The sequence below is a fragment of the Pterocles gutturalis genome, unplaced genomic scaffold, assembly GCF_000699245.1.
Source record: "Pterocles gutturalis isolate BGI_N339 unplaced genomic scaffold, ASM69924v1 scaffold3037, whole genome shotgun sequence".
NCBI lineage: Eukaryota > Metazoa > Chordata > Aves > Pterocliformes > Pteroclidae > Pterocles > Pterocles gutturalis.
The window spans coordinates 1890-26170 of NW_010107664.1; the positions used below are offsets into that span (position 1 = coordinate 1890).

The 24281-nt window shown below is 47.9% G+C and overlaps 1 protein-coding gene across 1 annotated transcript in view; it reads right to left on the reverse strand.

Annotated features, from left to right (window-relative positions):
• Positions 1-4324: 4324 nt before the first annotated feature.
• The window catches only part of TPCN1 (two pore segment channel 1), a 43936-nt gene continuing 23979 nt past the window's right edge, over positions 4325-24281 (reverse strand). Inside the window, exons 6-27 of the mRNA XM_010088175.1 lie at positions 23802-23890; positions 23215-23249; positions 22544-22602; positions 21612-21711; positions 20435-20551; positions 19376-19500; positions 18059-18107; positions 17813-17876; positions 16806-16850; positions 15668-15724; positions 15525-15578; positions 14516-14588; positions 14048-14155; positions 12769-12840; positions 11831-11920; positions 10684-10799; positions 9937-9983; positions 9306-9374; positions 8777-8861; positions 7176-7312; positions 5860-5940; positions 4325-4584 (exon numbers count right to left, since the gene is read on the reverse strand). Coding sequence (XP_010086477.1) covers positions 4462-4584; positions 5860-5940; positions 7176-7312; positions 8777-8861; positions 9306-9374; positions 9937-9983; positions 10684-10799; positions 11831-11920; positions 12769-12840; positions 14048-14155; positions 14516-14588; positions 15525-15578; positions 15668-15724; positions 16806-16850; positions 17813-17876; positions 18059-18107; positions 19376-19500; positions 20435-20551; positions 21612-21711; positions 22544-22602; positions 23215-23249; positions 23802-23890 — 1795 coding nt within the window. The 3' untranslated portion in view covers positions 4325-4461. The remainder of the gene's footprint in view (positions 4585-5859; positions 5941-7175; positions 7313-8776; positions 8862-9305; positions 9375-9936; positions 9984-10683; positions 10800-11830; positions 11921-12768; positions 12841-14047; positions 14156-14515; positions 14589-15524; positions 15579-15667; positions 15725-16805; positions 16851-17812; positions 17877-18058; positions 18108-19375; positions 19501-20434; positions 20552-21611; positions 21712-22543; positions 22603-23214; positions 23250-23801; positions 23891-24281) is intronic.

The following is a 24281-nucleotide window of genomic DNA, read 5'->3' on the forward strand; positions in this document are numbered from 1 at the left end:
CCAGCCCCGGCTCTCCTCCTGCCTCCCGCCGGAGCAGGGCCTCGCTGTCCCCTCTCCCCATCCCTGCCAGGGGGACAGGGGCACCTCCACCCCAGCCGTGCTGCTGCCAACGTGTCCTGGAGGCGTTGGGGGCCAGCCCAGCCCTCGGACTTCATGTTGTGGGGGGGGACAGGAGTGGGTTGGTTGTGGTTTGGGAAAGGAAAAGGAGCCGTTAGTACCTATGTCCCCTCCCCACGTTGGTTAATCTTGTTTAACTCAAGGTGGCTCTGGGCAGGAGTGAGGTTAGACCCCAGGGACAGGGGAGAGGGCAGCTCCAGCCTGGGGACACAAAGGAGAGGTTTAACCTCTTCAGCCACTTTACTTTCCCCTCCCTGTCTCCATCCTGGCTGCTCTGGGACAGGATTTGTCGAAGGTTTGTCGTTGCAAAGGACGTGACGCGTTCACACTGTGGGTTTAAAGAGCAGCCGAGGCAAAGCGAGAGGGGGTGGAGGTGAGATGAAGCTCCAGGGTAGTGGTTGGCTTTAGTGCAAGCAAAGCTGGAGGAAAAAAAAACCAAACAAACCAAGGGAGGCTGGTTTCCCCTGCTTTTTTAAAGGATGTTTTTCAACCTGAGTTTCAGATCCTACTTTTCTCCTCCAAGGGCAGACAGAGCTGTAGGAAAGGACGTGGAGGTTTCCACACACCGTGGTAGCCTCTAGCACAACTAGGTTTAGGCACTGTAAAAAAAAACCCAAAACAAACTGCAATTAAAAAACCCAAACACAACCCGACCTTGACTCATGGTGTTTGCAGGGAGGCTGTTTTCTCCCGCTCTGTGCTGGCGTGACACAGCCCTGAGCCAGCGCTGTGCTGTTAGAGGGGAGTGGGACCACCCTGGATTCCTGCGGAGCTGAGCCAGCAGCAGTGGGAGGAGAGTGGGGGGCTGGGGTGACCCCTGCGCTGTGCAGGACAGTTTTCTCCAGCGGCTGGGAGAAGCAGTTCCTGTGGGTTCACGAGCGGTGGATTTCCCAACAGCAGTCACATGCGCCTGACTCGGCCATTTGGTTGCAGGGTCAGGAACTGCAGAGTCACGGCCAGCCCAGGGGCAGCACGGGCTGCGAGGGACATTACTCAGCTCCCCAGGGACGGGGTGTGGTCCTGGGGAAAGCAGAGCGGGTGGACTGGTGCTTCTGCTCCCCGGCTGGAGAGCAAACTGCCGTTAGGACGGATAACCGCATCTCGCTCTGCGGGGAGCCAGGGGCTGTTTTGCAAGAAGCACAACAGCCACCCCTGGTTCCTGCTGCCTTCTGGGGGAGCCAGCAGCCTCCTGGGCCTGGATCGTTTATCCTTTTTTCTAACCAGATACGGGCTTTCACAAAAAATACCGTTCCCTGTGCCGGGGGCGGTTGGCTCTGCCCTGAACCTGCTCACAAGTTACCGGCAGTGGCTGGAATTATCCAGGGAGCAGCGGCACAGAGCAGGCAGGGCTAAAGCCATTGAAACCGCAGCCAACGTGCCGAGAGAGAGGCACAGGGTCAAAACCCCCCTTCTAGCCTTAAACACTGCTTTAGGGTAGCTTTAAAAAACAGAAAGCATTGTCTTAACGTTTAGGGAAAAACCTGCACAGGGGAGGGCAGAAGGGAAGCTGGGCTTTACAGTGTCCAGGAACAAGAATTTGGAGCAGCTCGGCGGGGCATGCATGTAAAATATGCCCACGCAAGCAGTCGCCCCTGGAGAGGGAGGGCGGGCGCTGCTCCTCTTCAAACACTGTGGAAATGCTTCAGCTGCGGCCAAGCCCCAAGTCTGGAATAACACAGGAAGGAGGAAAGGAAGCCGCTGCCTTTACAAAGCTGAGGATGCTTTTTATTAGTGTGCTTGAAAAAAATCTAGAGAACATTTTACTTACAGACATGTCAATAAAATCATTTTTATAAACAAAACACCAGCATACAAAATCCTGCAGTGCTTCCTCCCTTGCTCCCTACAAAATGATTGTCTCCATCGTTAGTCTGTGTGTCAGGTGGGGGAGAGGAGGATAAATAGAAGGGGATGCCCCGTACTCAAACTTCATTTCCTTCCAAAGTCGTATGGAAGAAGTAAACTTCTGCGACCCTCCTTGGTTACAAAAATAATTAATACAGTGTGTACGGGGGGGGCAGATCGACATCTCAGCACAAAGCCATGGAAGGAGCACCTGAGCCCTGAACCCCAGTCTAAGTGTTCCTGTCTGTGACACAAGAGCCCTGTTATTGCATGTTCAGCAAGTTAGTGCCCCCCCAATATAGCTGGAAGCTGCAGCTCCTCTCACACCCAGCAAACACTCCAAAAAAGTCACTGACAGCCCTGCAAGGAGAAATAGACTGTAGGGGAATACAGAGTTTAAACACAGCTGCATTTTTTTTCCCCCCTAACCTTCACAATGCTTGTTCATCCTGCCCACAACTTAAAAACAGAATAAACAACATCTCCTCCAGCGCCAGGACTAATCTGGATAAATCTCCCAGGCTGCGACTTCACGCAGAGCAACTGCAAGAGCAACAACTGCACTGCTCATTAATTTGTGGTCGAATTTATGGTTTGCAAAACAGCCCTTTAAGGTCCTTCACGGTTCAGCTCAGAAGTAAGTTTCATACCTGCAGTACCCAGAAAGGAAACAAAGAGTTGCTCCGAGGCACCCAGGGAATTTGGCAAGGGTTGAGCAGACAATAGCGTGGTGCCTGGAAAGCCGCTCACCTGCTCTTTCCATCCCATAGCCCAAATGCTCCCACCCTAAGCAGGGAGAGATTTTCAGAAGCAGCTCTGTCTTGTCTGCTTTTGAAAGTCTTGTCCACCTGGGAAACGCTGCCAAGCTTCCCCAGGTAGGATCAGTCCCCTCCCGCTGTCCTTGTGCCACATGGTGAGGCTAGCAAGGAAAAAGCAGGTTACGTGGGACAAAGGGAACGGGCACACAGATCTCCGGCTGCCTCTTCGGTCTGGAGGAAGGAGAAAGCCTCCCCAGCAAGCTCCACTCTGAGTCTGAACCTGAGAAAAGATCGAAGCACAGGAGGTGAGGGGAGCCTCTCGGCTGACACACTTCTAGCCCTCAGCACTTCCTGTGCTGACAGGGGAAAAAGGGGGATGTGCAGAGACAGAGGTTGTCATCACGCTGCAGGCAATGACACACGAGTGATGATGCAACCTGCCACGACCACAGAATACATGTGGCCAAGCTGGGAAGGGATCCCTTTTCCCCTTTCCTTCCCTTCCCCCAGCCAGCAGGTCTGGCAGCCTCCTTGCCAGCTGCAGAAAAGCAGACAGGTGAAAAGAATCACCGTCTTCCACATTCCTCCTGCATCCAAAATCCAGGGGAACAGTAAAGCTCTTGGTGGATCTTCCCAAGATCTGCCTCAGCCAGCATTTGCCAGCCTGAGGAACATTTCTGCAAGGGTGAGAGCACGGGAGGAGCAACGCTGCCGTGCTGGGATGCGCTCACCGGTGTAAACAAAGCGATGACCTGGTTGAGGACTAACCAGCAGGACTGCTCGATGCCCGTAAGCTCTCCTTAATGCAGACCAGGCAGAAATAAGTCAGAGCTGGAGCTGTGAAACCTTCAGTTTCTTCCTCGTAGTCATCCATCTGAGCTAAGGACCAGCCAGAGCAGGTGGCCAACTGACAGAGGTCAAGAGCCACTGTCACCCTGCAGAATCCCCCTCTCCTCAACAGAGACAGAGCTCTGGGGTTTACAGGGGCAATCCCAGCCCTGGGCAGTGCCAGGGGCAGAACTGACCCGCAGAGATGCAGATATGGGATAGCTAAAGCAGAGAGAGAGTTCTTCTCCCCCGACTCCTGTCCCACCTATGGTCATAACACGGTGAGATGCTGGTCCTCCAGCTGCCACAGAACTGCTCGGGGACAGCTAAATTCAATAATCAGAGCTGGATCTGCTATGGGAGTGCATCTAGGTGCGCTGAAAAGAAGGGAAAAGGCAGACTGCTCTTCCAAAAGTGCTGAAATTTCACACCACCTCCCCTTTCTTTGCATAAGAGGGTGGAGAAGGAAAAAAAAAAAATCTCACTCCCTGATATCCTGTTCCTAGGTTAATGGTACCCTTTAAGCAAAAGTGATCTTCAAAAAGGGCAAAAGTTTGACTATTAAGCAGGTGGCTTCAGCGCATTTCCTGCTGTTAATGGATTACACATCCCTCTCCCCAAGGTCTGTCAGCGGTAAGACAAACAGCAGGCTGGAGCCTGGGGAGCGGCTCAGGGGGAGAAGGTCTCTGTTCACTCTGTGCTGAGCATGGGCATCACGCTCAGTCTGGGTGCAGCAGCCCTACACAGAGTCCCCTGGGCCTCTGTGTTTCCAGCAATTCGCTGCCTAGGGGAAGAGATTTAAACCCTAAAGCCGAACAGTACACTGCACAGATCTATATACATCATCCCAATATATACGCTGTGAAGTAATGCTCTAGGTTATTGCATAGAAGGCGGCTTGCAGGAGCTAGGCCTAAATGACAGTCTGGGAGCGTTGTCGGAGGCTCAGGGGCTTCACAGCACTGTTGGAAGCAGGTGCAGGGTCTTGTAACGGTGTCTGAGATTCCTCTTTTCTGGAATGCTCCTCATACCATTCCTGCAAAAGGAGATCAAACACCCCCAGATCAGGCTGTGCCCCACACCAGCCTCACGGCCCCCCCAGCAGGACCCTGAACCGCAGAGCCCTCAGCTGCTCTGCCACTCCAGGGCACATTTGCTCTGGCACAGAGGGGCTCTCGCCGAAGCTTAGGAGAGAGCCTAACCTCCCAGAACAACCTGGTGAATCGCAGCATGACTGTGAGGGACGCACCAGGACCTCGGCACCCACAGCCCAAGCCAGAAGCACCAGCTACGGCTCAGCTACAGGTGGCTGAAGGGACAAACCTGGGCAAGGACACATCCTGTCCCTCCTCAATGTCTAGGACTCTAGCATTGATGTCCCTGTGATGTCTGGGATTTGCAGAGTTGCTCCCAAGCCTGGGCAGCGCCAGGGTGTTACAGTATGTGACATCCCTGACTCAGAGCAAGCAGAGCAGGCGGGGAGCTTCTCTGCAGAGTTCCACCCAGCTCCGTGGTAAATAACATGTTTATTTTTGTTAGGGGGACTGGAGACTCAACCCTGAGTGAGCTGCCCAAGGGACAAAGGACAGATTCAAATGGTTACAAGATTAATTTTTTCAGTACTAACCACTCCACTAGTCCAGGACCTTCTACCTGGAGGTGAACGTCTGGCTGGCAGGCGCTACCCTGACCATGGCATAGAGTTCCTGACCTCGAAAGGCACTAGAAAAAAAAACACTCCAGAGAAGCAGCTGATTTAAGTGTTTCCTGTCTTTGTTGGCCTTCTATTCTCACAGAAAACCAGGCAGCACTGCTTGCACCAAGCAGCGCTCTGCTGGGAGAACACTTGGTTTCTGTGTCAGACGGACACACCCAAGCTCAAACATAATCACATTCCAGTGGCTTAACAAATCAGCCATCAGCAGCCAAGCCCCAGGAACGCACTACACATGTGCTGGTGGCCCCAAACACGTCCCCCTCAGTGAGCCCAGGTAAACCCAGCTGAGCTGGAGTGCCTGTGCACACACCAAGCGCCCGGTTACTGCGACTGGACTGACACACACCTGCACAGCTGGGCACCAGGACCCCCTGAAGAGGCTCTGATGCGCTCCGTTGTTCAAGAAAGTCCCCAGGTGCCAAAATTGATGAATCTAAAGCACCCTTCATCTACTGCCCACTCTTCTCACGGAGCACACAGCTGCCTGGGTCTTGGAGGAAGAAGGCCTCCAGTGTTTAGAAGGATGGTTTGTTATTCTAGGTGATGTTTTGATCACCACAGACTTGCTGAGATTTCCAGCTTAGGCCCACATACCTGTATCTCCTCCTCATACATCTTCATACTCAAATCACTCTTGGTCCTTGATCTGCGTCCCAGAAACACTGTTGACATTTGCTAGAGTTGGGGAGAGGATGAGGAAAAACAAAAAGGACATTCATCAGTGACTGAGCAGCTCACAGGATCAGTCCCTGGAACTCCAGATATCCTTCATGTGGACACCCAGCATCCACTGATGAGCTTGAGCGATCCTGGGCTCCTTCTTCTGCCATGGGAAAAAGGCATTTTAGGGTGCACGTCACCTAAACAAATGCAGGCATACACTGCAGGCTGAGATCAATCACACTCGGCAGATCCCCAAAGACTACAGACAGAGCTATAGCTCGGATGGATGCATCTGTCAGTGTTGCTTAATTTAGTCAGGTGAACATAACATCAGTGCCTGGAACAAGGCTCAGTCCCAAGCTTCCAAAAAACGTCCTGTCTGAGAAGAGTTTCAGGTCCCACTTGTCTAGACCACACCATTTACTCCACGGGCCTGGACTTGTTAAGTCCTGTAAGCAGAAAGCCACAGTCCGGATTAACTCTCTGACCACGTGAGTTATATGAACAGGACTGAGAAGCAAAGAAACCTCAGGTCTGGCATCATCATTCTGGGTTTCATTGCAAGGCTGAGGACAGCAAGCTCCTTTGGTTCACTGTCTTGGAAACTGCTTCTGATGAGTATCATCACCACACTTCCGAATTTGTGTGTGTGAACAAGAGCTCAGCCTTTAACTACCAAGCCAACCAAAGCAAATAAAGGTTGCCCAAGAGACTGCACCTGCACTTTGTAGTGGTGATACCATAATATAATGGCTATTATTAAACAACCACTTAAGCTCTTCCCAGATGCATGAGACAACAGTTCTGAGACAAGCAGTTACCCAGGTCAGCTCATTTCTCCAATTGTCCATCCTGTTTTGGAATGAAAATGTAAGCAGTGCTATGGAGAAAGGAAGCCTGGTGTTTGGGATCGATACCATCATACTGCTGCGTAACGTTTCAGGACTGACCAAGCTTAAGTGTACGATGGCACAGAGAGAGAGGCAGGAGAATCACAAGACAGTGGCTTCCTTAGAGAAAAATAAATCTGCTTTTTCCAGTCAGTACTGGGCCAGGACAGCTCTAACCAAAGTCTGCAGGCTATAGCAATGAGCCTCTGTCAAGGCTATTCCAAGTACAGAGGGAATTCAATCACTTTGCAAAGACACATACAGTGTCTTCTCTAGAAGACAGCAAAAAGCCATTTGTGGCCCTGGCACACCTCCCTTCCCTGAAGCCGAGGACCTGCAGTAAGTATTTCCTCTTACCCCATATTTGTCCATCTGCAAAACGATCTTCTGCAGCTGAGCGGCTTCAGTGGCAGCTGAACTCCTCTTGTACAGCTCGATTATGCCAACCACTTCCTCCTTGGAGATCTCCTTCTCCAGCACAATGCCGTTGTCTTCTGGAGAGGCAAGAAAGAGAAAAACAAGTCAGAGATGAACGTTGCTTCATCAGCTGCCATGATAATCCTGGAAGGCAGAGCTTAACAGCATGCAGAACCAAGCCAGACGTCATGCACAGTCTGTACCGACTTTTGGGATGAGAATGTGCATGTCCTTGTCCCCTAACAAGGCAGGGAAGAATTTAACTAGTGTGTAGGGCCAGCAAGCATCTCAGCTTTTTAAAACATCAGGCTCCTCAGTATCTTAAAAAATCTTCTAGCTTTTTTCGTGCCTGTCAATTAACTAGCAAAGCAACTAATCGCACAGGAATTGCTGCCTTTTGACCTTCAACTGCATAGCGGCTTGGGGGCTCAGTGCTAAGAAACGTCCTCAACTGCACCGTGCAAACTGGGTGCAGGAGGGATGATGATGAAAAACGTTTCTGTAACTAAGAACACCTGGCTCCAATGGGCCTGTACCACACGTGTGGATTCTCTGGCACCTAAGGATGAGGGGCTGATCAAAGCTACTCCCGTGGCTGGGGCCTTCACCACGTTTCTGCACAGATCAGCATTAAAGGTACGCGTGCAGTAGCTGTATCTCCTTCCTGCAGAAAAGGGCAAAGAATTATTAAGATTTGTCTGCACAGAAAATGAAAAGTCTGAGTGTAGATCAGGAAGGAAGAGCAGGAGAAGGGCTGTAGGAGATTAATGTGTTTGTGGCACCTAAATTAGCAGGTCATGAAGTTACATGCAGTTTCAGGCGCCCAGCTCAGGAGACAAAGGACAGCGAGTAAAACTGATGACTCACAGGAGCAGGAGGATGGAGAGACTAGTCACTGTCAGTTCCTAAAGCATACAGAAAGGTATGTCCAAACCCAGCATGTAGCACCAGTCTAAGTACAACTGGGAGATGTGGAAAGAACTGGCTAGGCAGCATCCCCTGTTATCCATGTCATGGCAAAGAGTGCTGGCAAACCACCTGGATCCAGCGTTTTTGTGCCTGAATGCTGGACAAGCCACTCGGAGACACGTTCTGCTGCTGGTGAGTATATTACTGAGGGAAGGAAATTGGTTTTAAAATAAAAATCACCCTCCTTTCCCGTAAGGTCTCCTGTTGAGCTACAACATTGCTGTAATGCTTCTTTGATTTCTTCTGTGAAATGTGTGCGGACTTCCTATCTTCAAATAATTTGGTTGAAATGGCTCAAGTAGTTGAAGTTTATATGCATGCCCTCCCACACATATATAAAAAAACCCACATATATACACACAATTTTGGGGGAGTGGGGGCTAGGGGGGAGATGAGGGGCAGAGCAGAAATACTAGATAGTAATACCACACAAAAGCATAAGAATGAGCTTAAGGAAGTCAGGCTAAAACAAAAATCTCGTCTTTGCCGGCCAATCCCATTCTCTCCTACAGATGTAAGACACCAGGGAGAGAAGACACAATGTTGTAGGCCAGCCGGTCCTCAGCTCTGACCTTCTGAATCTTGGTTCTTCCGAGTGTAGTTCATACGGAAGACGAAAGCATCCAGAATAAAAGCCACGATGATTGTCATCACCACCTGGGAAAGGACAGGAACAGAAGAGACCAGGAGGATGGAGTTCTTCCATCTCAATTCAAGATGAAGCTGAGCATTTGGTCTGTGCTTCAACTCCACGCTCCCCAGCTCCTCCATGGCCGAGGAGATGCACAGGTCACACATCTACCCATGAGTAAACTGCTAACAGTAATCCACAACGGGACAGAACAAAACTCTGTGCTGCCATAGTCCCTACCCCAGCCCCACGTTTGTGCAGCACCAGCTTTGTCAATGCCTGTAAATTCAGCTTTCTGCAATGCCTGTAAATTCAGCTTTCAGGACTAACGCCTATTTCTGGAAGATGTTTACAGAGAAGAGGAAAACTGTCCTCATTTAGGGATGGAAGCACCCTCTGGCACACAGTAAAAGCTGTCCGCCCCGCCTCATCCCCTCTATTTGATGCATGAAATGCATCCAGAAACCTACCATGGTCACGATATAGAAGATCATGAAGTAAAGACGGCTCCAGTGAGTTGTCTGGGATGTCACCCCTTCCTAAAGGGGAGAGGGAAGAAGTCAGTAGTGCACAAAAGAAGGGAGAGTCTGCTGTTAGCTGCTTGCCAACAGACATAAAGCAGCACGAACACTATCCATCTCTCACTCCTGGCTCCACAGTTCACCCCAGGGACTGCCTGTGCAGTGCTCAATGCCCCAGCCGGTCCCTGCAGCTAACCTGCCTCTCCAGCTAAAAAGAGAGGTTCCCACATGCAAACTTACGGAACATTTAAAGGCTGTGGCTGTGTGAACCACCGCTGCTGTGAGAACACAGCTTGGACAGCAGGGTGACAAGCTGGAATAGGGAGTAACTTCACTTGGCCAGACAGTGAAACCTGGCCTGGAGGCTGGTCAGGATTCACAAGAAAACACTCCCAGCAGCATGCCAGAGGTCAAATGTCACCCAGCGATCAGGAGCAAAAGGTGTTTGGAAACAAGAAGTGACAATGTTGGGCCCATCTCCAGTCACCAGGGGAAGAAAGCAGTGGTGGCATGGAAGATCCAGCTCAACTGGCAAGAGTCTGTGCTGTCCATACACACAAGGTAGCTGAGGTTTACTCACCATGATGATGTACCAGTCATTGACGACGGTCAGCTCAAACAGCGTGACTGTACACAAATGGGAGAAAAAAAAATACAGACAATTGCTTTATCCATCCTGACCTACGTTACAGTGATTCTTAAACCAAGTATTTGACAGGCAATACTGATGCAAGACACTGAACTTCCAATACAGCCAGCAAATCTGGAGACAGAATGCAGACTCTCATCACTGCAATTAGTTCAGACAGAGGGGGTTGGACCCACAGAACTCAGAGCATGGCTTAATCTAAATTTCTTAAAGATCAGAAGCAGACCTGACTCTTTCCACCAGAGAGCATGGAGACCTCAGAAATCTCCAGGAGATAAGCATGTCCTCTTACACATTAAGAAAAATTATGGAGAGTAACCAACACATTCAAATTATTCTTCATCAGCGAGTTTAAAGAAATGTATTAGCATCACTATTGGTTTTTTAGAAGGGTAGTGACTTAAATATCTCTGAAAGTCTGGTCTGATCACCAGTCAGAATAGATCTGCTGGCTTCACACTGGCTTTTAAGAGATGTCTGCTTACCTTGCAGAACAGTCATGGCACAATTAGTCAGCTGGAGTTCTCCAGACAGAAAGAGCAGAGCGCTGAGTGTGCATTCGTAGGACTCTCTGGGAGAGTCCCAGGCTTACATGAGCTTTACAGTCCTGCCATCCAGCTCTGCAGGAACACAGATGCACTAAGGAATAGTCTTTGCTACAGACAAAACTGCTCTTACCAAAGCTGTTCAAAATGTTGTCGAAGTTGTTGAGATAGTAATAACCTTCTTCCACAACTGTTTTGTTGCCAACTGTATGATTCACCCAGCGGTAGGAATCTGCAACGGTGCTTGTGCTGGTTGGAGAAACCAGGATAAGGAATGAGAAGTGGAAAAGCAAGGAAAATCTCAAGGGTTATAAAAACCAAAACACTTAGAAGGTAGTGAGCAGGGGGCAGTTTCTACCTCTTCGCCAACACTTGCCTTTTTCTCTGAAAGAAAGCCTCTGTCCTTCACAGCTCAGCGCAAGCCCAGGGGCCACATGCAGGCTTTCTAATCATTCAGCAAATATTATACCAGAGAAACTGAGTGTTTGAGTTAGACTCACACAGAATAAGCTTATCACAGAATGTTAGAGATTGGAAGGGACCTCGAAAGATCATCTAGTCCAATCCCCCTGCCGGAGCAGGACACCTAGATCAGATCACACAAGAACGCATTTTTTCTCTGAAAGAAAGCCTCTGTCCTTCACAGCTCAGCGCAAGCCCAGGGGCCACATGCAGGCTTTCTAATCATTCAGCAAATATTATACCAGAGAAACTGAGTGTTTGAGTTAGACTCACACCCTTAAAGCTTGTCATTTCCAAGTGGTCTGCCACCATTTAAGATGAAAAGGGCACAGGATAGCTTAGCTTCCAAGACCAGGTGAATTTATTTTGTACAAAGTGAAGCCTAAATATGTAACATTTCTAGCAGAGCAACTCCGGTGTCACTGAGATCAAAATCTCAACTTTGCTCTAGAGCAGCTGTTACAAGAGTTTCCAGCCACAGTATCATGAATAAGTCCTCCAAGTGCAGCTACGTGAGGTGAGTTAGAGTTTATTAAAACCAGCGAACTCCACCACAGAAGTCTCTCCCTTTCCAAATGCAATGCAAAAGCCATTTCATCCAGTCTTACCTAGAGAAGTGAAGTGTCTGCCCTAGATTTTCCCAACATATTGCCTTAGCTGCAAAACCCCAGAGACCCACCCTCTGTCCCCTTCTCCGGAGGGAGACAGAGCTGCCAGAGGCACTGCTACTGGCTGTGCCCCAAACCCACTGCACAGGAGGATGGATTTGCAGTACTCACTTGCAGCAGTTTGGGTAGGGATGGATTTGCAGTACTCACTTGCAGCAGTTCGGGTAGACCACGCCAGCAAAGAACTCCATGCCAACAATGGCAAAGCAATAGTAGAAGATCAGAAGGGTTAAACCCAGGCTGGAGGCAAAAACAGAAAGAGTACTGTGCTACTCAAGAGTTGCTAAGGCAGGGAAATGCAAAGTCACAGGCTGGTTTCTCTGGAAGGAATTTCCAATGGATGGGAAGCAGCACTGAAAACCCCAGACCACCCTTCCTGCCACTGCAGCCCTGCAGATCTTTGTCTGCTCTCATTCAAGAAGTCCTTGGACAAGGAGCTTGCCACTGGCTGAAGAGAGAAGCTAAAGAGCAGCCTGGATTCCCTCCCAGTCTGTCTTTTTCTGGTAAACAAAAGTCTCTTCACAGTTTCTTTAATAAAGAACGACACACACTGGTTCTGCCCTCTCCCCGTCCTTGGATGCAGGGACTGTGCCAAGAACAGGGTTCTCCAGCTAACACGCTGTCCTCAGGCCTCCTTCAAGGGAATAAGGTCTGAGGATGCCCCACTCAAACACCAAGCTCCTCCTGCCCCACCATTTCACAATAATGTGCTCAACTGGCTGTACCAAGGAGAGGGAAGCATCTGGAGCTGAGTATATTCACATCAATGTTCCTCCCAAATGGGCCTCCCCTCTCACCAAAAGCTGGGATGGGGGAGAAAAATCAAACCAGCATCGACTCTTAGTTATCCTCCTAACAAAAAAGGAAGAGGCCTAGGGTGCTGGAGTGTTGCTTATCGCATCCTGCTCCAAGAAACTGAAAGATTAACACTCCACTGCAGCACACTGAAGAATCGGTAACAATCAATTGGCAGACCAGAGCATGAACACCTTCAGCAGGTTTGACAGGTCCCTATCCTGACCCCAGCCCTAGACACTAAACCCTCACTCCCTCCTCCCCACCATCACCCAAACAGAAGAAGTTAGTACCTGGCCATCCGGGGGAACAACTCAAACATAGTGTCCAGGACATTTCTGTAGCGTTTCTTCAATTTAAAGAGCCTGAAAGGAGAAGCCAGTAGTTACCCAATGCACTGAAACTCTCCTGGTGTCCTTGGGAACAGTTACACAGAGCATCCCAGTTCTCTGCACCTCCCAGGGCAATGAACAATAAGGATTCCTAACACCAAACTCACAGGATCCGCTCTTGCTCAAGTGCTCTCCGCTCACCTAGCCATGTCCCACTGCCCCATTTGAATGTTTATGACATGTTCAACTAGGTGTTTTCAGGACTGAGGAATCTCAAGGAAAAGTCTGGTTTTTTTACAAAGCACAATGCAGAAATAAGTATTTTTAAAAAATAAAAATCATAAGACCTTAAACTAGTCGTGTGTACAGGGTCAGGATTCATTACTCCTTTCCTCAGACACAAGCTTTTCTGTATTTCCCCCATGACCCAATAAAAATTGATGAAAGAAAACTACGTTGTGCCTCCTAATTTAAGATTTGGCAATTCCATCAGCCTTTACAGAGACACAGCTGCCAAACACAGGCTTTAGCAGAGCAGCAACAGAGAAAATATTTTTCCTCCCCTCTCGAGTGTCATAAAGTGTTCTTTAAATCCTTGCTGAAGAGCTAAATGACCTTAGCTTGTTTTTAACAAAACAACATTTTGTCCCTCAAATGCCTTCCACCTATGCAAAGGTGAATGTACTCCGTAACAGCCTCGAAATGAGAGGGTTAATCAGAGCCATCTTACTGAGCAGCAGAGGTTACAGGCCACAGTCTTGCTTAAGTGGGAGATGCAGCCAGAGCAGGGTTGTACTTCACCCAGGAAAGCAGCATCCTTTAAAAACTGTAATTTCTGATAATTCAATGGAAATTATTAAACAGGCTCAGACTGTCTCACCCTGACAGAAGAGCTTTTCTCTGAACAGCATCAGACAATTTAGAGGAGGTGTAAGAACCCCATGAAGGCAGACACAGGATAATCTGCCCCCGGTAAATCCCTTGATCTCTATTAGAGATCAGCTTAAGCTCCAAAGCATGGGGTTTCATATCCCATCCCAAGTTTTTGTTATCATTCATTTTGATAACTCAGGCTAATCTCATTACCCCACGCGATTCCTGCTTGCCATGGTCACGTACCCACAGAGCAATCCCTGCCCTCTCCTGGGAAGGAGCTCGGTCCCCAACGGGATTGACAGAAAACAAGCCTGGCTGTTTTCTTCCCCACCTGCTCTCTGCACCCCCAGCCTTCCCGTCTCACCTCAGCAGCTGAAGGGGTCGCAAGACCACAATGAAGTAGAACGGCTCCATGTTAAATGCCAGCGCCATCAGCCCCAAAAATGCAAACAGCGTGACTGAGAAGTCAAAGCTAGAAAGAAAAAAAAAAACATATAAAAGAAGAGCAATGATTTATTGTGACTGAGAAGTCAAAGCTAAAAAGAAAAAAAAAAACAAAACATATAAAAGAAGAGCAATGATTTATCACTAGTGCTTCAGCAGAGTGGAGGTACTTGGCGCTGCTCCAGCCTAACAAGATGCACACGGCCAAGGGCAGAGGATTATAACAGCCTGCTGATGGCCTCGTCCACAGCCCTAAAAACTCATCTCAGAAGTCAGTCTTTCTAACCCAACAATTTTTGCCATCTCTCTCTCAAAACGTCAGTGTGCACTTACAGATTCCAGCCCGAAAATTTTTGCCATCTCTCTCAAAATGTCAGTGTGCACTTACAGATTCCAGCCCGAGGACAGGTACTCGACAGGCCCCAGTCCAGTGGTCTTCAGGAGCAGCTCCACGCCATAGACTGGAAAACAAGATGACAGCAGCATCACATGGAGGGCTCATGCAAAGGCTTGCTCTCAAAGATGTGTGGTGCTTTAAATACAAGACTGCTGAATATAGGGTTAACAAACTCCCACCCATCTTCCTTATTCTCGGTGAGAGGCCAAAGAGATGTTTTCCCTCCAAATCAACACATTTTCCTATATTCACGGTGATTTCTCTCCAGAGCAGTCTACAAAGCATTTAGTTGGCTAATAACAGGATGATTCCCTGTTTCAGTCATCCCAAAGTCTTTCTTTTCAGGTTCTAAGATGGGAGAGAAGTGATGAATGACAAAATCCTTGTAAAAAAAAAAACTGTTGCAGAGTGCCTCTGCCTTCAAACTTTCATAACAAGCGCTTTGAAGTCTAATGGCCAGGGAAGCACTAGAGCCACCCAGCAGCAAATAAGAGGTTAGCAACCTCCCCTAGATTCTCCAGAGAACCTCCTGCTGCAGTTTTACATGCTACTGTAATTCAATGGAGCTCCATTGCAATCACATCAGAGCTGGCAATGCCTCCTAGAATAGTCAGTGCTGTGCAGAGCAACGTGAGCAGCTCCACACAGAGCCATCACCAGTCTGGAGGAGCTTACCACTTTGCACAATGTCCTAACAAACCGAGGCTGTTCTGAAACCAGCTTTAAGAGCAATACAGCAGCTTTTGCTGAGTTGCACCGGAGGTACAAGGCTCCCCAGACTGCAGTGGTGCAGGGAGCCGTGTGACAGTGCAGCAGCATTTATGTGGATCTGTGTGGATGCTGACAATCCTTGCCAGGCACTGCATTGTTCTAGACCGAGTCTGTACACCTGTGGCTAAGTTTTAACTTCAAACTGTATAATCTTCTGGGAACAGAGCTGTCTATTCCCCTCCCAACTCCTTACGAAATGACACAGCTCTGTTGGGAAGCATCAGCTTACTTGTGAGGAAGACTATGTAGCTCCATGGGACATTTCTGGAGAAGAAATTCCCTCCTGCAAAACACAAGAACAACCTTTTCTAGCATTCCCTTTATTCAATCCCCCAGCATCATAGTCAAGAAACAAGCTGCGATGTTTCCTACCTTGCAGCATGAAGGTTTCAACAAGAATCCAAATTCCATTCACAGCCACCACAGTATCTGGAAAAAAAAGTAAAAACCCATGGCAAAACCACTCCTGGACCAGAGGACATCCATCTCCTAGGCTAACAAAGAGTACAAGATAGGGCAAGTGGCAAGGTCAGTGTTTCCAATTCCACTGACAAATTGAACTCAGAAGTTGGGAGAGCTGCAAAACTTCTACGCTGACCTCCCAGGCCTTTAACAGATGCAGTACCTTTATCTGCAGAAAGAAACAAAACTAAAACAAAACAATAGTCTGAATCATGCTCAATCATTTTTACTTGTAATTATCTTACATTCTGCCATGTTATCACCTGCATATTTCAGGTTCCTCCTAGTTCTGGAAGTGAACCCCTAGGTCCCCAACAGTGCAGGACAAAGCCCTGTTGGCTTGGATCTATTGCTGCTCCCCAGCGTTCAAATCCTGAGAACTGAAGGTGCAGGGCTTCTCCTTTGCACTCGGATCTCCTCACTCCACCCCATCCCACTCTCTTTCGTTTAGCATCCTAATTTACAAAAAAACAACCCTAAACTACTAAGTAGGAACAGACAATTCAGAACACAGCGAGCAGCACCACAAGTAAGCACTCTTTTCCTCCAGAGAAGAGGAGCACGGAATCATTCTTGCACGCAGTACAGTTACCAAGCAATCCCTCCAGCAACGAGGATGCTCGCACCTTCTGAAGTGCAGACAGAAGGTGGTGGTTGACTGGTAAGGCAGTTCCTTACCCAGCATCCTTTAGCTGCAAGATAAAAACCTCACGGCTTGTGAAAGCTAACCACCAACCTACTCAGATGCAACAAGCTGAATCCTACCGAACCAGACCCATAAGTGTGTTATGAAGCTGTGAACCAACAAGCCTCTCCAGAGGACCCAGCACAGCGAGCACTGAGAGCCCAGGCTGCAGCAGCGGTCAGTGCAAGCGTGCAAACTCCCTCTATCTCCATCAAAACTCCAAAATTTGCACACAGGCCATGGCTCAAAGCAAAGACCAGGCCCCCCACGCAGAGTCCTTGGGGGGGTTGGCACAGATGGAGCATCCCAGATCCACCCGATGAAGCGAACCTGTCAGAGAGACCACTCATTACTTCTACTTACACATGGTGTATTGGAATACGCGGGACTTCACGAGGATGTTGATGCCTGTGTGAAAGAAGTATGAAAAAATAAATGTTTGTGTCATCCTCCACACCTCATACACAGCTTCCTCTCTTTCCTCCTTAGAGACATTCTTCATACCAATCCTCAGAACAGGATCTAAGCAGATTAGCAGATTATTCGCCTTTAGTTCTTGGGACCAAGTTCAAATTTCATCAAAAATTCTAGCAGCAATGAACTCACTATCCTTAACCCCCAAGATGCCTTTTTTTTCCCCTCTATGTACCAGTTCTGTGGTGTGGACAGGGGTAAATGCAGCTGCTGAAGCACTGCCCATGTTTGGAACAACATATATGCTGTCAAGGAGGGTTGAGTGCATCAGCAGAGATATATGTGGGGCTCCTATGGCAGCTGTGCGTTAACAGTGTTAACTGTTTCCCACTAGCGTACAACACTGAAAAAGAATTCCAGAGAAGTTTTTATTTCTGAATGGCTACATTCAGTCAGGAAACTTGAAACACGGGAGATAAATCACATTTGCAAAACAGATTACATTGATGGGTATTTCAGACCTCTTTCCCCTTCCCAAGCATCTGCACTTCACCTGTACGAGCGCTGCAACCACATCTTGGGAGTAGGAAGCCTGGCAGCTTTTGTGAAAATACAAATCCCGCTCCACAGTCATTGCTGTGAGTTGCCGCCTGGGATATAGAACTCCGTAAACTCTACTAGATTTGGCAATCACAATCCCACCTAACATCTGTGCTGAAAAAGGAATGCAGTCCTCCATGGCCTCAAGGTCTGGTTCACTACAGAGCTTCTGCCAAGAGGTCTCTTACTTTCAGGAAGCTGGGGTTTGGGTCAGAGCACAGAGAGTTGGTGTGCCGGCCTTCCCTCAGCTGTTTACCAGGGACAGAAGAGCATGTTCCTTCAGAGGACTCTGTCTTTGTAGAGGAATGCTTTTCCTGTTAGTTGAACACATACTGTCATGAAACACAGTCTGCTACCTTTGAAAATAAGGAATGCTGTCCGCGGAAGGTCATCAAACCAGTGCTCGCGATTTCGTTTTGCCTGGAATCAGAACAGCCACGATCAGAAGCAGAAAATGTGCCATGACTGAGACCCATCCTGTCCCTATCATCTGCTGCTTCTAGACTGCCTTTGTTTCTCAACCACCTTCTCTTTAATCACTGGCCTCCTCTGCTCTCCCTCCCACACACCCTTCCTCTCTTCTCCACCCAGTAAGTACTTACCTTCCATTTTAAGCCAACAACTTCATAGAAATTGTAAAAATCCTTTAGACTGCAAAACAGAAAGAAGCATTTCATCAGAGCCTGGGCGTTGATTAAATCCTTAATTGTCCTTGTCAGGCATCATCAGTAGAGAGTCCCTGGAAGTTATTAACTCCTTATTAGAACTGCAACCACAGCTGATATAACTCACCACTGACCTTTGCCAGTCTGCCGAAAGGTTACCTACCGACACTAGCCAGACCAGGGTGCAAAGCCTGCCTTCTTTCTGTAACACCACAGCCCTCAGAGGAAGGTCTGACTCTACTGAACTCTAGAGTTTTACCACCAAGAGGAACAACCTGAGGCTTAGGTAGCAAACTCCAAGTGATAGAGATAGTATTGCTCTTCATGAAGAAGCCTTGGACCGCCTTAATTACTTGTACAGTCCTTTTCTAACATCTTTGTGCATTTTCTTGTCAAGGTAATAATGAAATTTGAAAAAGGAGATGAAAGCGAAGGAACTCATAAAACATGAGTGCCTGTCTAAGTGCTCAGGGTCAGGCCTGTAACAGCTTTTAGGTGTCTGACAGGGAGGACACTGAACTTCTCAGACGCTTACTGGTGTCACTAGGTGCCTAAATTTAAGAACTCAGCCTTTCTCCCTATGCCATTTTCAACACTTCTCTGTGGCCTTTGGCTTTAAGGAGAAGCACGGGCACCAGTTTAATGGGAGACTCACTCTGAGCCTGTCTGTGGCCGGAACAAAGGAAAAGGAAGAGGAGGTCTGCTCTAATTCTCTCTGCTTCCATGCTGGCTGGAGGGAGCTGCGCCCACCCACCAGAATGGCAATTCTCTGCCTCATAACACAGAGGATGACAGTCCTGAAAGCACCAGCAGAACCAGATTTTAATTAACAAAACCCTGGGGGACACAGCCAGCTGCTGGAAAAAAACAAAAACTTGTTAAGCTGCGAGGCTGCACTGTGTGAAGAAAATGCTCCTTGCAGGCTCTAATGCTGTTCCTCAATTTCTCGCTCCTCTGTTCTGGCAGGGGAGGTGGGAAACAGAGGCTGTCTGGTGACCGCCAGCAGAGCGCTGTATCCACAAGAGGGCACGCAGGAACTCCATCACCTCCGCAGAAAAACCTCAGCTCTCAGGGTACCTACCCACCCCTCCAAGCCCCCTGCTTCCCAGACAAATCCTTTCAATCACATATATCTCTTCCCACATCCCAGAGAAGTTTCCTTGCACAAACCCAGCCGTCCTCTCCGAAGTACAGCCTAGCTTTGGAGGGTGAAGCAACTTCCCTCCTCTGGGTGCACCAGTGAGACCATCCTACCTGACTAAAGGAGTATGGCTTTGATTCAGTGCTTTGAAAGTGAGATACCGCTCCCTGGCACACATCCGAGGCTTGTAAAACCGCAACAGCCCTTCAAAGTGCTTGAAAGAAATTCCAGACGGCCTCTAGAAACAAGGGAACATTGTCATAGGCAGCAACATCAGGCAGAAGCACACAGAGGCTAGTGTGGTTAATTCTCACTCTGGATTTGTTTTAATCAGGATTTCTACATTACCGTAAGATGCCATTATATCTAAGCCCCAAAAGTACCCTGAGATGTTACTTTAATGTACTGAGCCGATCCCACAGCACAGAGATCAGAAAGCTCTCCTGGCAATCAGTCCCTTCAGCAAACGCAGAGCTGTTCCCTGTTGTCCTGTCACGTGAAAATTGTCCAAGCAGACACCCCAAGCAACAGAGTTCAACCACTTTTCCTGGGAAATTAGCAGACAGCCTATCAGATCCCATTACTGGCACTTTTGACTATCAGCTATGTGCCCTAAACATGAACTAATCTACTAGAAGTGGGTTAGTTATTTTTGGGCTTTATTTCTCTTGCTGCTCCACAAGTTCAGCAACAAATCAACCCTCTCCCCAAAACGCTCTGCCCCTGTAAAGGGTTGTTTGTAGGGGAATTACTTCTGTTTCTGCACCATTTACTCCTGCAGTATCTAGCAACTGCACTGTACCTTCACACGTACAGCCCACCCCTCCCCTGGTGCTTGAGAAGCAAGTCCTCAAGTGACCCACACTGAATCAGAGAGAAATCAATGATTGCATACCCTCCAGAACAAATTTCACTCATTTTATCAAGACACTTCCATAGTTTCACATGGGGCTTACATTCAGACTACTTTGGTTTTTCTCCAGAAACAAACTAGTTACACAAATGAAAAAACAGTAGTCCTTGGTGAGTATGATTACAGTCAACAGACATAAATCATCTTTTCTGGAACATGTTCGTTACGCACTCCAGACCACTAGTGTTCTTAAAACACTGCTAAACTCCCCTCCTGCCGCACCCCAGGCTGTTTCCAGCCTCCCTGCAGAGCCCGGTACCTGTTTGGTGATCAGCAAGCGGTAGGCATGCTGTATGGCTGTGCGCTTGTGCAGCAGCAAGGACTTAAACTTCCTCTTCTCGATGTCGTTGAAAGTGTCGAACACAACAGCGAGAAGCTGCAGAGAGAAGACAGGAGAGAAAGTCATGTTTTGATCCTTATATTCAACATCTACGTGAGCCAGTGCTTCTGGAACAGGCAGGAACATCCAGTCCAGAGAGGCAAGGAGAGGCACTGCCTGCAGGAGGAGTTTACTAAGTGCTACACTGACGGAGGCAGAATGGAGTGAGTGAGGGTCCGCTGGCTGCAAGGGATCCCACAAAGGGATCACCAAGCACACTGCACACACACTGATCCACTTTTTGGAAGAGTTCCAGATGTTTCTGTAACTCTTCCAAAAAAAAACTCGCTAGTGGTTTTGAGAGCTAAGGCTAAGCCCCACACACAGTAACATGAAACAGTATCAAAAGGTTTGTCAAAATGCCCTGATCTCTTTCTGGAAAGCAGGTTTTGAGGGCTGCTCTCCGGACTCACCCTTCCATGGGAACTTTGGCAAACGTGTCAAAGCTAATCCTCCATCTAGGACAGCAGCAGTGGAATCCAAGCCCACTACAAGCATTAAATCACTCACCTTGGGTTGCAGAATTCCTCAACTCCTTTGGCAACCCCTTTTTCACCACTCACATCCTCCCCTGAGCTGGTCTTGGCCCTGCCCTAGATGCTACAAGCAGCGGAGCCAGCACAGCAGCCTTGCTCTCATACTGCAGTTAGCAGCACTCTTCACGTCCTGTCATACTGAGTAATTCCATCCCCTTCAAACTGATTTACAAAGTATTTCAGGCAAGCCCAGATAATAAAATGCCATTTTATGATAAATAATTAAGACAGGAAAGGACAATTAATTTCATGCAACTGAATATGTCACTCCAAGCATGATATTCATGTGAGAGAAGTTGAAAGATATTCCTATCATTCCATTTTCTGTGATTTAGTTCAATTCCTTGTGGTTAAACATTAAAGGACTCCTCTCTGTAGCAAGGCTGCCATTTCTAGAACTATTCTGCCAATGGGTTTTTTATTATTATTACAGAGCACTCCTGGGAATGCGGAAGACTCCGCTGGGCAATGAGCTCCAAAGTCAGGCAGAGAGAAGTGAAGTGCTTCATCAGGGGACTCACCAAGTTCATGATGAAGTACAGCTCAATGGAGAGATACACTATGAAGAAGACACAGGACCAGGGGTTCCGGGCATAAGATGGCATCATCACATCAGGGAAACTGTAGCCAAAAAAGACAAAAGTTCAGGGAAACTGTAGCCAAAAAAGACAAAAGTTTAAGCACCAAATAGCTCATGCTACACTTCCCACTACAAAGGCAAGAGGCACAGGACGCAGGTGTGTGTGTAAACCCACATCCAAAGAGCTGCACAATCTGCAGAACATGTATGCAGTTGCTCATGACACAGAAGCTTGTGCCCAGCAACGAGATGCAAGAACATGGAGAGATTATGAAAAGAATAAATATGAAAAACACTTTCCTTGTACACATCCTGAAAAATGGGGAAGGAGGATCGGTAAGGTGGCTAAGGGTTGTGCTTTAATACTTAGCAACGACAGCAATACAGCCTTGGTGTAGGAGTGTTACAACCTAAACCTAAGTTTTATTCCATCCTTTGCTAATTTCCTGATCCTCCAAGCTCTCCCTGACAGCAGATCAATATTTACCCACTGCTGTTATCCTAGGAGATAGCTGAACCAAAGCAGAGCAAGAGGAAGTTACTTCACAACAGCAAACCGTTGGCTGACAAAGAAGCACAAATAGAAACTTTCCCTTCTTGGGCCAAGGCCTAATAAAACCGTTTCCCCCCTTATTGCCCTCATAGTGATGAAGTCGTCTGAGTCGCTTAGAGATAACTCTGCATCTGAGGTTACGGTGTCCTAAAACACAGTAAATACCCGTTCTTCCCATGCACACTGACCCATGAAATCTCTCTCATGCAGAGGAAAAGGGTCACATTTGGAGACAAAGAATTTCTGCAAATAAACTCTTGGCTCTGCTAGACTTCTTTGGGGACAAAGAGAAAGATGGAGCTAGGAAAGCATGAACTTACTTTGAAGTGGTCAAAAGCACAAAGAGATTCACGAGGCTGTTCTCTAAGGTATTGAAGTACTGAAAGAAAAAACTCCAATGACAAAAGGCAAGTAGAATTTCATGGTGACATTTCATTCAAAGAACAAACAACCAACCCACCCACTCACTTAAATATGGGCAATTCTACAATTCCCTGATGCCTCCCCTACAGAAAGGGTGCTTCAGCGTTGGTCCTTTTTAAAGGTCCCCGAGAGATGGCATGTGAAGAGTTAAAACAATTACAAGCTCCTCTACACATTTTTGTAGTAGTTACTCCCAGCAAGCTACAGACTCAGCAGCAGCAGGAACTAGTGGCTGTTAGACTCTGTCTGACAGCCACAGCCCAAGGTGTCCGAGCTGTCACCCAGACACCTTCCTCCCCTGGGGACACGGGCAGGTGGCTCGTCTGACTGAAGACACTGAGAACAAGGAACAACTACAGGAATGTCCCCCTTGGGACATCCTGTCTTTGAAGAAGTTCTCTGCACTGCCTTCCTTCCCAGCAGTGGGTAAACCAGGGTAACATTGCCATGCAGCATCTTCCGGCCTCCCACACCATCACACAGGAATGAGCTACATCCACACATGTTTGATGCTCAAGCCGGTCAAAATGGGACTCGAGCTTCAGTTCAAAGAATCAGCAATACTCACCGGATCCGAGTGGTTAGGAGAAAACAAGTAAAATCCTAGAGAAGCAGCAGAGAAGGTAGAGGAGGAAAGAAGGGGAAAGAACAAACAAAAATAAAGCCTGTTTAACGTCAAGCAGCAGAGTGGCGAGTCTTTGTTCCCAAAGAGAAGGTGACACTAAGAGTAAACTCTGACACCATGAAGAGGAGAGTACCTGGAAGGCCTTCTCCATACAGATTTGCCAACACATGTCATTAGCACTTCACCGACCTTTTCAGAAATAAACTTCCTGAGGATACTCTGAGGATAGCAGGTACACTACAGACACACACGTTTGTGGGAGTTTGGACTAGGAAACCGCAAACACACACACCACAGACCATCCTCTGGAAAAGGTCAAAGGACCTTTGTCTCAAAATCAAATACCCCGCTCCTAGATTTTATGGATATTTAATTCTGCCTTCCAGATGACTGTGGATGAAATGGGTAAAACGGAAGATCCGGGCAGGACCCTGAACCTCATCAGCTTTATATTTAGCCAGGTTGTTTGTGTTGCTTTTGGACAGTAACTGGTTAAGAGCATCATTTCACCTTCCATAAACACAACTCACCCAGGATGGCAAAAATCACCATGAAGAAAAGCAGGAGGAGAAGAATGTCAATAAACGGTGGGAGGGACTGGAAGATCTGTCGCAGATTTCTGAAAAACAATAAAACATTAATAAACTAAAACTTGGGTGTTTTCTCCTCCAGACTGGCAGAGAAAAAAACCCAACCATACACCATACTTGACTTTCTTGCCACTCCCTCCAAAGATTAAAAGCAGAAAGCTAGGTAAATTAAGATCATTTTCAAGCGACCTATCTTTTCTTTGCAGTCAGCTCTCAGGTACGGCAAACAATGTCACCCTGTCAATTTTCCTTCTCCACACTCAATACTAGCTCTGTGATTCATTGTGCAGTTTACAGGCAAACCTAGGAGCCAGAAACAATGCAGCCACGTTCACGTTGTGTTCTCTGAGGAAGTTTATGCAGCTGAGGACAGCACACACAAGCACTGTGTACCATGACCACGTCCAAAGCTACTACCTA